General features: G+C 39.4%; 1 protein-coding gene across 5 annotated transcripts in view; it reads left to right on the top strand.

The window, feature by feature from the left end:
- The window catches only part of LYN (LYN proto-oncogene, Src family tyrosine kinase), a 132814-nt gene that overhangs the window by 57164 nt on the left and 62514 nt on the right, over positions 1-13136 (top strand). For 3 of the 5 annotated variants that reach the window (XM_066379037.1, XM_066379038.1, XM_066379039.1), the window contains exons 2-8: positions 77-213; positions 3629-3674; positions 4501-4606; positions 6095-6193; positions 6322-6425; positions 6956-7105; positions 8136-8288. In XM_066379037.1, the coding sequence (XP_066235134.1) occupies positions 82-213; positions 3629-3674; positions 4501-4606; positions 6095-6193; positions 6322-6425; positions 6956-7105; positions 8136-8288 (790 nt within the window). In that variant the 5' untranslated portion in view covers positions 77-81. The remainder of the gene's footprint in view (positions 1-76; positions 214-3628; positions 3675-4500; positions 4607-6094; positions 6194-6321; positions 6426-6955; positions 7106-8135; positions 8289-13136) is intronic. The other 2 variants (XM_066379040.1, XM_066379041.1) reach the window with 1 other exon arrangement.

Here is a 13136-nt window from a genome sequence, read left to right as displayed (position 1 = left end):
TTCATGGAGAGATTTTCATGGCTTGAAGCCAGTTCTATAATAGTAAAACAATGTCATTGCTTTTATATTCCAACAGGAAATATGGGATGTATAAAATCAAAAAGGAAAGACCATCTGAATGACGATGGAATAGATTTGAAGACTCAACCAGTACGTAATACTGACCGAACTATTTATGTGAGAGATCCAACGTCCAATAAACAGCAAAGGCCAGTAAGTAGATAGTCTCAGGGGAGAATTCCCACAGCAGGATCAAAGCATGGCTGCGTAATTTAAACATCAAATTTGTAACATGTGCATGCAAAAACTCACATCAATAACTTGGGCCTCAATTTTTGGTATGCTTCACAACTTAATCCTTTAAAGAGCCTGTAAACATTTGAGAGATAACCAGGTCATTCATTCTATAATAAAGCGGCCTTTGGCCACCTTTTATGTAGAGAAAATCATCTTTCATATCACTGATGTGAATACCCACTTTTTATATAGAGAGATATATCTATCTATCAGAGATTGTGTGACTCAGGTTAGGTCATGAGATTAGTGCAATAGTCTGGAAGCAGGAGGAAATGCTGCATTCAAATCAGAAGCTGAAATACCTTGACCTTATCTTGTCATTCTTCAGTTAATTGTTAATAGCACAGATACTGAGGTTGTCATGACTTACTATAACTAAAGGATTAAAAAGTAAACACAGAATATTCTGCCCACAAACACTGGACAAATATCTGTACCAGAAATGTTTTAGGAATGACGTGCTATTTGATGAATTTGGGGATGCTTGGCAAAGGAAGAACTAATGTCACATTCATGGAAAAAAACAAAGCTTTGGATAATTACAGCCTTAAGTGTACTTTATCTCAGATCTATCCTTTCCATTGATTCTCCTTTATGTATAATAATATACATAACACATATATAACATGTTCTGTAGGTTAGTTTTTATGGAATTCTTCAGCATGTAAGCTGGAAGCAGTTTATTCCAGGTTAGCCAGAGTGCCTTTATTAAGTGTTTTTATAGTTTCTCTGTCTGACATGTTTTTAAATGCTTTGGCATTCTGGAAGTGTATTTGTTATCATGTCTTTCAGCCAGCCTCTCCCCAACTTATCCCCATTATTCTACAGGTTAGATGTATGTCAAAGTCGCAATCATTGTTGAAATTGATAATTCACTCTTGACCTTAATAAGAAGTATAGAGGAAGAATCCCTGGCCAGTTGGCTCAGTGGCAGAGCATCGGCCCAGCGTGTGGAAGTCCTGGGTTTGATTCCTGGCCAGGGCACACAGGAGAAGCGCCCATCTGCTTCTCCACCCCTTCCCCTCTCCTTTTTATCTATCTCTCTCTTCCCCTCTCACAGCCAAAGCTCCATTGGATCAAAGTTAGCCCAGGTACTGAGGATGGCTCCATGGCCTCCACCTCAGATGCTTTAATGGCTCCAGTTGCAACGGAGCAATGCCCCAGATGGGCAGAGCATCGCCCCCTGGTGGGCGTGTTGGGTGAATCCTGGTCACTTGCATGCAGGAGTCTGTCTCTCTGCCTCCTCACTTTTCACTTCAGAAAAATACACACACAAAAAAGTATAGATGAAGAATGAATATATTGTACATAATGATGTTTTTGGATAAATATCTTAACATTTGTCATTTTAAATAGAAACTACAAACGCATAATATTATTAACAGCATTAATAACTTAGTTATAAATACATATACTACACAGTGGTGGGCAAAAGTAAGTTTACAGTTGTGAGTACATGGAACAGTTTATTCTATATTATTATTTATTCTTGTATTATATATTTTTCCAAACAACTGTAAGTGTACTTTTTCCCATCATTGTATTTAAAAACAGTATAACTATATATTACATAAACATGATTGGTAGAAAACAAAATGATATAAGGAATTGGAGTCACAATGAGTTTTTTTTATTATATGCTTCAAATAGCTCATGAAAAGAATCTGTCTTTTTCTGGTATCACATATACCAGATTTTACATGCTTTAAAACCTGAGAGGTTTTTTTTTTCTTTAATGATGAACACAGGTATTTTTTTATTCAGAAAAAAAGGGAAAATAATATAAACATACACACCATTTTTCCTCTTATTAGAAGTAAAAGGTTAAAAATTAAGTTAGAAAGCCAAAGTAGTAACCATGTTTGACGTCTTTTAATTCCTGTATTTTAGTCCTTGCCTTCTGTGGTCACAGATGCCCGTGTTTCCTGAGCGGTTAGTCTGGCCTTACTCTATGGCCGTAGATAATAACACTCGGCTCAGCCAGGTGTGCCAACAGTGGCGCCGTGGCTTGGTTAGAGCTCTGATGGGAGGGTGAAGCAATTCAACAACACTCCAAGGAAAAGACATTTTAAAGAAAAAAAGCAAATGAGTTATAGTGTTTTAGTCTTATAAAAAATGTACTCAAACATTTGCAAATTAAGAATACTGATATTTGAAAATCAGCTTACTGCTTTCAAAATTATTTAATTGCTTCTCATCTTGTAATTATTTCCTCTGAGTCATTTAAAATTGATTATCCATCCTAATTCTTCAAATTTAAATGATTTGAAAATCAGTATAAAGGATAATATGGACTCATCATTTTATGAAACCAGAAAACATGGTAATTCCCCACCACTACCACCACCACAATTGGAGATTTTATGAGCTAAGTTTTATCAGAAATTTAAATTTCAATACAAACTGTTTTGGTCTCATTTCATTAAATCGCTTTGTAATCAAAGAGAAAAGTGACATGATTTGTGGGTAAAGGTCTCTGACAGTACCTTCCTTAAAAAGATCTAAGAGGTCTTAACATCCTCCTCATGATCACTGAGAAAAAAAGGAATTTGACTTAAAAGGAAATTAAAGTGGCCTTTTGTGTCACCATATTCTTCCTTATAATTCCCCTCCACCTAAAATAACAGGGGATGCCGTCAACCCCAGGATGGAACCGGGTCGGCCATAGAAAGCCTGGATTGGTTAGGACTTGACCTCAGCAACTAGAAACACAGCCCTGACTACAGTATTTTTAAACAAGTCTAGGAAACGTGGAGATCAGCAGTCCTGGGCTTGGATGGCTATTCCACAAGGTCCCCAGGGCCCCAGATCACTTCCATCTTTGCTCTGCGATCCCTGGTGCCTGGTTCCCTGGCTGCTGGGACTCCAGCAGAGTCCCACCCAGAGGTCAGGGCTAAGAGGAGTCAGGCCCCAAAGGTCCCCACAACCATGTTGTTTATAGATATACTGCCTCCCTCCATTTGCGTAGAGTGCTAGAGAATTTAGAAACATAGTCATTTAGCTGGGCAAACTGCCTCCCAAATAATATTAGAGTTCTCTTACCAAATAAGAGGGAGAATGATGATTAGGTAAGCATCTAGCAGCCCCTGCCCCGAGCCCTGTTCATTTCCTGCCACTACAGGCAAATGACTGTTTTTAGAAGGAAGAGCCATGTAGATCGGGACAGAACTCTGAAGAAGATTTTCTCTGCACTCCTCTTCTTTCTGGCTTAATAAATTAACAAATCTATACCTAATTTGTTACTGTTAGAAAAGCACTATAATGTAGAACATGAATGTGAATAAGCAGAGTGAAACCTAAATATTTTTTTCTAACCAATATTCTCTCCTAGGTTACAGAATCTCAGCTTTTACCAGGACAGAGGTTTCAAAATAAAGGTACGTTTTCATAGCAACATGGTGGTTTCTTTTCTTTACTGTTAGAAACTATTTGAAGTAATTTTCCTGGGTGTTTTAATTTTTTTATTGTGGAAAAAATACATATAACATGAAATTTATCATTTAAACTATTTTTTAAGTGTTCAGGACAGTGGCATTAGGGACACTCACATAGTTGTGCAGCCATCACCACCATCTTCTCCACAATTTTTTCATCTTCCCAAACTAAAATCATACCCACTAAACACCAAGTCCATCCCTCTTCCTCCCAGCCCGTGGCACCCACCATTCTATTTTCTGTCTCTATGCGTTTAATACTCTAGGAGCCTCATATGTAGAATCATAGCGTAATTGTACTTTTGTAACTAGCTTGTTTCACTTAGCACAATATTCTCAGAACTCATTCATTTGTAGCTGGTGCAGGATTTCCTTCCATTTATAAGGCTGAATAAAATGCTGTTGTATGTATAGATCACATTTTGTTTATCTGTTCATCTGTTACCGGACATTTGGTTGTTTCACTCCTTGAGCTGTTATGAGCAATATTGCTATGAAGATGTGCGTAGCATTTCTTAACAGTAGAGTTGGAAAGAGTTTAGTTGTAGGTCTGTCTGATTTGAGATAAGAAACAGTGTACACAGTGTGTGAAGCCTGTTATTACTGTAGCCACGTAGGCCCTGAGCCCCGCTAGGAAGGAACAGAGGCCGCTATCCCAGCTGCCCCTCTCCTCAGCACATCATTTCATCCATCATGCCCCATGAGGATTTGTCAAAATGTTTCCACTGATGGGTTTTCAAAGGTCTTCTTTCACGTTCTTCCTTTTCAGATCCAGAAGAGCAAGGAGACATTGTGGTAGCCTTGTACCCCTATGATGGCATCCACCCAGATGACTTGTCTTTCAAGAAAGGAGAGAAGATGAAAGTCTTGGAGGAGTAAGTAGACCCAGGCATACTGTGCCCGCTGCCCCTGTATCCAGTAGTACAGCAAGAGCCAGACCCCCGCTTTGGGCCTGAGATGCCCAGCCTGCTTCCTGCGGTCGGTAGGGTCGGGAGTGGAAGGATTAGCACTGGAGAAAGTTTTCCCTGAGGTTTGCCTGTGCGTGCGCACTCTCCAGGAGGTTTCCCTCTGCACGCAGACACTGGTTTCCTTCTTTTCCATCTGCGCCACCTTAAGAAGTTTGGACGTATACGGAATGTGCATGTTATTATAATGCCATTTTTATCTAGTTTTATTACTCAAATTCAGACTGGGTTTATAGGTCCAGAACTTGGATTGTTTTATAAGGGCACTGTGCTGAATGAAGCAGTGGTCATCTCGAAAAAACCCTGCTCAGCGTATAGCACTTCTGTGAAGACACGTGGACATCGTCGTTTGCTTAACCCCATCCATGCTGACTCAGACCTGTGACCCAGTCACACTGGTGGCTCAGAACAGTACTAAGAATAAGGAACTCCAAGTATCTTAGTTCTAGCTTGCTTCTCCTTCTCTTCTGCATACACTGTCACCCTGGCCTGCCAACCAAGGTTAGAGGAGGGGGACCCTTTACTAAGTATAAGGTGTTAAGTGCTTGAAAGCTGTTACCACTTACTGGTCAAGCATGAACTTGGGCCCTATCCTGGCCCTGCCATTTGCTGCTGTGTGAACTTCACAGGTCACTTCAACTCTATACCTTAGTTTCTTCCCTTATGAAATGGGAACGACAGTGCTTCTATCATGCGTCGCAGTGAGGATTACAGAGGTGTGTTCATAAAATAAATATATGTAGGCATAAATTAGGATCATCTGCAGTTGTCCATGTCTTCCTGATTAGGATCTGTCTGCATGAGGGACTTTGAAGAGCAACAGAACTGAGGCTCATGGGATGCATCCATTTCTCTCTCCTTCAGTCACTCCTCCTCTCCCGGCCCCCCAGCTCCACACTGAGGACGAGTGCAAGTGATGATGCCTGCCTGCTTGACATTTTTGTTTGTTTTCTTTCTTTTTCTTTTTTCCTTTTTTTTTCTGTGGCATCTATTATGGAAACTATATGCTTAGACAAAGAAATTTATAACATAGAAACTATGGTTTATTAGTCCCTCGGCCCCATTCCTATATGAATCCTGAAGCATTTCTCAGATATCCGTAGGGAAAGTGACGAACTTTTGCCTCTGCAGGATGGGAAGCACTTTCACCAGCTCCTGTTCTCCTGTTTGTGCAGCACTGACACAGTGGTCTGTACTTCAGCTGTGAGGTTGTTCTTCTTTGCTTCAGTCTTTAAACATATTTTTTTTTATTTCAGCAAGAAGAGTGAATTTTTCCACCAGCTTCAGAAGTTCCTGGAATCTTTTCCACCTACCGTCCTCTCTTAAAACACCTTGAGACAATTGCTGTTGTAGTTCTTGGGTAATTGGACACACTTTTGATGTGTGTTTCTATTCCAGGCATGGAGAATGGTGGAAAGCAAAATCCCTTTCAACAAAGAGAGAAGGCTTCATCCCCAGCAACTACGTAGCCAAAGTCAACACCTTGGAAACAGAAGAGTGAGTCCTTACGTGTTGTCGTTTGATAGTTTTGTTTGCTGCATTGGATTTCCTATTTATTTTTTATCTTTTTATGTCCCTGTTACACTGGAGCATAACACCCAAAAACTGTTAAAATGTCTTCTCAGGTGGTTTTTCAAGGACATAACCAGGAAAGATGCAGAAAGGCAGCTGCTGGCACCAGGGAACAGTGCAGGGGCTTTTCTCATCAGAGAAAGTGAAACGTTAAAAGGTAAGATATGGCATAAGGCTTCTTATAAAACACTATTTAGGCAATTATTCATAGAAACTATTCTAGAATTCTTTTTTAAAAAGAATATATTACGTTCTGGTAGTGGAATTTTATAGTTTGATAACAAATAAAGAACTCAAATTATTAGTTTTGCTACTAAAAGTAAAATAGAAAATATATAATTATAGCGTCTCTCACCACGCTTTATGTTTGCTGAGTCTCTTACATGATTATTTAAAGTAAATCTTGAAATGTTAAGAGAAAAGAAATCAAAACAACTTTTCAATTCAGCGAAATAATTTTAAAACTTATGAAGAAGAAAATGACGTGTTAGTAAACTTTGGAGCAACAAAATGCTAGCTTTATTTTTCAAGTAGATCTTTATAGGACTTTTTACATTATGTACTCTATATATACTTAATTTATAATTTACCCATTTTATGGCAAAATGGGTGCCATAGTATTGTATAATGCAGATCCTATTTATAAAATATAGATATAATCTTTACCTGTACTTTTTTCCCTCACAGGAAGCTACTCTCTTTCTGTCAGAGACTATGACCCTGTGCATGGTGACATTATTAAGCACTACAAAATTCGAAGTCTGGACAATGGAGGTTATTACATCTCTCCAAGAATCACTTTTCCTTGTATCAGTGACATGATTAAGCATTATCAAAGTAAGTCAAAACTGAAGGTTGGACAAGACAAATCTGTTTATTCTGGTGGATATATGGTATCAGTTTCCTATATTACAAACTTTTATGCATTACATTTCTTTTGTATAAATTGGAGGATCATGTTCTAAATTCATTTATAATTAAATATACATTCGAAGTCAGATTTGACTTTTGTGAATAATTGTTTCAGTCCTTCCTACCTAATCCCTGATGTTTGACAGTTGATATTTCAGAATTTATGGAGAGAAGAATGAATACTATTTTCACATAGTACATATTTCCTACAGCACATCTTTAACTATCTGGAAAAGGAATGCAGACTTGCACATGTATGTGTGTGTAAAAGTAATACATGCTCTTGGTAAAAGGACACAGAAGTAACAGCAACACCCAAATATTCTGTCAGCAGCACTCTCCGGCCCTGTTAAGCTGAACCTGTGACCAGCCGTTAGGTTCATTCCCTCTGTGAGGGAAGTGGGTTGCAGTGGGCAGCTGTTGTTACTGTGTGTTTCTACAGCTTGTTGGAGGGGAACCCACAGTATAAGTTTGCTTAGATCCTAAAAGATGGCGAGAGCAAGGCATCCCGGATTTTGTGGACTTTTGCTCCCTCTTTGTGGTCCTGTTCACTTCTTTGTCTAGCATGTGTGTTGAGCGCTTGCCGTGCTCTGACCCTGACAGAGGTGTCCCCTGATGTCATGACCAAGTCCTGTCATTTTGCCATGACAAGTTTACATGGGCTCAACAATTTGAAATTACATTTTATTACATGTGATAGCCTTTGTTTATCTGTTTGTTATGTTTTTATTGTTTAAAGAAATTAAGAGTACTAACGAATAAAATCAAGTATGTTTTAAATTGTCTTTTATTTAAGAATTTTTAAGAGTCACGATTATAAAAGTTCCTTATAAGCATTTTTGGTTCATAATTATGGCAAGTTGGAAATTTTAAGACTAATAGTTGAAAAGTTCCGATAGATGCTGGTATACAAGTATGATTGTTTTTTTAACACTTATTTTCTCTTTCAAATTAGAGCAGTCAGATGGCTTGTGCAGAAGATTGGAGAGGGCTTGTATTAGTCCTAAACCACAGAAGCCATGGGATAAAGATGCCTGGGAGATCCCACGCGAGTCCATTAAGCTGGTGAAGAGGCTCGGTGCCGGGCAGTTCGGGGAAGTCTGGATGGGTGAGTGTGTGGTCCTGGAGCCAGAGATCACTCTGGATGCGGCGACAGGACAAATAAGAGATTGAGCCAGTTTCTCTCATTTTTCTCAGCCAAACACTAAACTGTGTTAGAAACATCACTTCTTTTATTTTTCTATGTCCACCTGGCACCAAGAACTAGCCTACAAAATTATGTGATGCGGCGACAGGACAAATAAGAGATTGAGCCAGTTTCTCTCATTTTTCTCAGCCAAACACTAAACTGTGTTAGAAACATCACTTCTTTTATTTTTCTATGTCCACCTGGCACCAAGAACTAGCCTACAAAATTATGTGATTAGACATTTCCTCTTCCTTGTGACTTGGTAATTCTCTTTTAGAATGAACATTTACAAGGAAGAAGGCAGTGGGCATTTGTGATTGTTTTGTCTACTCTTTCATGACTCATCACCGCAGACTCTGGACATACACACATTTTAACTACAGGAAGTCTGCTTCTACAGGGAGGGTACACTTGGTTTGGGATCATTTTTGCTATTGGACTTAAGGAAACCTCACATTTATTGCAATTTCTCACCAAGAAAGTTTCTCAAGAGGCTCAAATGCCACCATTAAAGAATTATTCCTTACAGTTAAGTACAGCCTTCTTAGCCTGGCAAATCTTACCAGTGCTCTTTTCCAGAAGATTCCTTTGCCCATCTGTCTTTTCTTAAGTTTTTGTTTTGTTTTGTTTTTTAGCAAGAGAGAGACACAGAGAGAGACAGATAGGGACAGACAGACAAGGAGGGAAAGAGATGAGAAGCATCAACTCATAGTTGCGGCACCTTAGTTGTTCATTGATTGCTTTCTTTTATGTGCCTTGATCGGGGGACTTCAGCCAAGCCAATGACCCCTTGCTTAAGCCAGCAACCATGGGGTCATGTCTATGTGTCTATGATCCCACACTTAAGCCAGCTACCCTGTACTCAAGCCAGTGGCTTCAGGGCCTTGATCCTGGGTCCCCTGCATTCCAGGCCAATGCTCTATTCATTGTGCCACTCTCTGGCCAGGCTTTTCTTAAGTTTTTATAGTGACAGTGAATTTCTTTTGGTATAAGAATGTTAACCCCCCCTTTTCTTAAAGCGTCATGTGTTCTTCATGGTTCTAATTTGAAAATACAGTTACTTCTGGAAAGGATAAAATGTTAGGTTATGCACGTCTTACTACATCACTCTTTCTGTCCCAGCTTTGTGTGTGGGGAAGCAAACATGATTTTTAAAGAAAAGGAGTGGACAACTTTTGAAATTGCCCATCGCCTGATGAGCAGAAACTAGACTCGTCCAGCCTCCTGCAGCTACGTGGGCATTTCACTTTTCCATCCAAGCATCATGAGGGAGAAGTTTTTCCCCTAAAATCTTGTCTCCGGGGATCCCAGCTTTGTCCACTTTCTCCTGTATGCACTGCTTTAGTCAAGTTTCTTTTAAATAGGTCAGTTACTAACCCAGCACATAATTAATTCATACTGCACTGTATTTGTGAACATATTTACAGAATTCAGGTAAATTAAAATTACACACCTCGCATACTTGGTTGGCATACTTCAGAATCAGTCGGCAGTGCATATCAGACACTCTCCATTCCAGTCAGCAGATCTTGGGCGAGAGAGCTCGCTCACGGTGTGGTCTCTTCTCATTCACACTGTGTTGCTCAAGTCATAATATTATCCTCTGCCTTTCTCTGTCTGCTCTGTTTTTGTTTTTTGAAGTATAATTCATGTAACATAAAATCAGTCATCTTAATGAATAATTTCGGGACATTTACTACATTCCCATTGTTGTGCAACCACCATCTCTATGGAGTTCCAAAATGTTGTCATCACTCCCAGAGGAAACACTGTATCCATTAAGCAGTCATTCCCTGTGTCCCCCTCCCCCTAGCCCTTGGCAACCACCATTTACTTTCTGTCTCTATAGATTTGACTTCTCTAAGTACCTCATATAAGTAGAATCATGTAGTACTTATCCTTTTATGACTGGCTTATTTCACTCAATATTATGTCCTCAAGGTTCATCCATGGGGTACCATGTCTCAGAATTTCACTCTGATTTAAGGCTGAATACCATTGGATTGTTTCTACCTTTTGACTATCATGAAGAATGCTGCTCTGAACATTCATGTACAAATTATTATGTGGACAAACATTTTCATTTTCTTGGGTATATACATTCTTTTAGGAGTGGAATTGCTGAGTTATATGGTAATTCTACATTTAACTTTTTGAAGAACCATCAAACTGTTATCTGCTCATTTTTATTTTTACTTTATTTATTTCAATTTACTGATTTTTAGAGAGAGAAAAGAAGGGAGAAAGAGAAACATCAACTTACTGTTCCATTTTATTTATATATTTGTTGGTTGATTCTTGTATGTACTCTGGGAATCAAATTCACAACTTTGTCATACTAGAATGATGCTCTAACCAACTGAGCTATCCGGCTAGGGATTATCTGTTCACTTTTAAAAAATGCCACCTTCTCTTTTTTTCCTATATATTTGTACTTATTTCTTAATATATGTTTTTTTTTCAAATCCACAGCATAAGGGCAAGAATAGTATAATAAACATTGTACTGTATGTATATCTTTCACCTAGGTTCACCAGTTAATGTTTTGATCTATTTGTTTTTTCTTTTTAAACATATATGCACATGTGCACATACTTTTATTTTTTTATTATTTTGTCAAGAGAGACAGAGAGAGAGATAGATAGGGACAGACAGACAGGAAGGGAGAGAGATGAGAAGCATCAATTCTTCTTTGCAGCACCTTAGTTGTTCATTGATTGCTTTCTCATATATGCCTTGATGGGGCAGGGGGGCTACCACCAAGCCAGTGACCCCTTGCTCAAGCCAGCGACCTCAGGCTCAAAGTTAGCGACCACGGGGTCATGCCTATGATTCCACATTCAAGCCATTGAACCCACACTCAAGCTGGTGAGCCCATGTTCAAGCCAGCAACCTTGGGGTTTCAAACCTGGGTCTTCTGCATTCCAGTCCAACGCTCTATCCACTGCACCACTGCCTGGTCAGGCTATACATACTTATTTTATTGTTGTTGAATCACTTGAGAGTAAGTTGGAGATGGGCTGACACTTCTTCCCTAAACACTTAAGCATGTGTTTCCTAATATCAGGGCTGTTATCTTATACAATTTAGTGATCACATTCAGGAAAGTTAACATTGATGCATTCTATTATCTTATATAGAGTGTATATTTGAATTTCCCTAATTGTCCCAGTAATGTCCTTGTAGCTAAGATCATATATTTGCATTTAGTTGACATGTCTTTAGTCTACTTTAATCTGGAACACTCAGTCCCTTAACCCATCTTCATGTTTTATGACACTGATATTTTATGGAACACAGGTCACTTGTTTTGTGGAATGTCCTTCATTTGGATCTTCTGATGTGTTCTGGGATTTGGCTCAGGTTATCCCTTTGTGCATGAAGGCACCAAGTGATGATGTGTCCTCAGTGCATCTGACAGGAGGCACAGAATATTAATTGGTCTCATTATCCTTGATTTCTTTTTAATTTGGAGAGGTCCACTAGATTTCTTCATTGTGTTACTTTTTAATTCCCTTTTGTAATTAACTAATAATCTGTGGGGAGATTAAGATTGTGTAAATATCCTGTGCTCCAAAAGAATGGCTTCAGCATTATCTGCTCATTTTGAATTCTCTCCCCTCTTGGAAGCCTTAACCTCTCTAAAAAGCTGCACCTGTCCCTGTCGTCCTCTCACACTGCCCAGACCATGTCTCCACTGCTGGCTCTCTTCAGGGACCAGGAACTCTGCCTTTTATCCCTGGCCTCCCTTTTCTAGCTTTGTCTCCTTATTGGAAGGAAAATTTGTGTTCCCAATTATATATAATTGCCGTCTGGGTCTCTGAGTCCATCCGCCTGTGCTTTCCTCTCTGTATTGGCCGCTACTTTGAGAAGGAAGGAGATGACAAAGGTGTTGAGGGGGAGGAAGAAGATGGGAGGACAGAAAAGAATGTCCCAGCTATACGGTGTCCACGGGCCCATTTCTAAGGACATTATCATTGATTATCTCATGTACTCATCACAATAACACTGTAAGATAAAAAATACTGTTGTCATTGGATAAGTGAGGACACTGAGAACCAGAGAAGCAACTTGCCGTCATTCAAGGCAGTGAAGAAGCCAGCTCAATGCTCTGGCATCCCAGAGACCTGGCCTCACTTGCTTGCTAAACTATCTACAAGTTAATTTGACCTGCAGCATCAGTTTCCTCATCGGCAAAATTGGCAAACAACTCTCATCTGTTGTTGAAAGGAAGAATGCGATTATGTAGCTGAAGGGTTTCCTCTCAAGTCAGCCCTGTGCACTCTATTTTTATTATTATTTTCATTTTACCACGTTTGACTATAGCCTCTGGAAGCTGTATTTCGATGGATTTCCTCCCATTTTAATTATGAATTTAAATTGTAAATAATCCAGTTAGACCTTCTCATGGATATTTGTCACCAAAGGAATTGCATATCTGTCATGAAGGGAAGAGTAGGGGGAGCTTCACTGGGTGTGCTCATGCTTTCCACAGCAGCAGCCCGCGTATGAAGTGATGGTTTGGAGTTTTGTTCCAACTTCCTTGTGTTCAGCTGTGAAGCCGTGATAAAGGCACTGAATTGCATGCTGTTTGCACCCAAGAGATAAGTGATAGGATCTGCTGGTCTCGGAGTTATCACTTCGAGAGGAAGAGATTATGACAGTCCTTTATATTTTCTCTAAAATTTTCTTGAGGGCCACCAGCAAGTAGAATGGTGACCTCTTTACCAGCTGCATGGTGGTGGTGCTTACTCACAGGTGCCACTT

The sequence above is a fragment of the Saccopteryx leptura genome, chromosome 3 (assembly GCF_036850995.1).
Source record: "Saccopteryx leptura isolate mSacLep1 chromosome 3, mSacLep1_pri_phased_curated, whole genome shotgun sequence".
Lineage (NCBI taxonomy): Eukaryota > Metazoa > Chordata > Mammalia > Chiroptera > Emballonuridae > Saccopteryx > Saccopteryx leptura.
The sequence above is the reverse complement of the archived record's forward strand: the minus strand, read 5'-3'. Positions and strand labels throughout refer to the sequence as shown.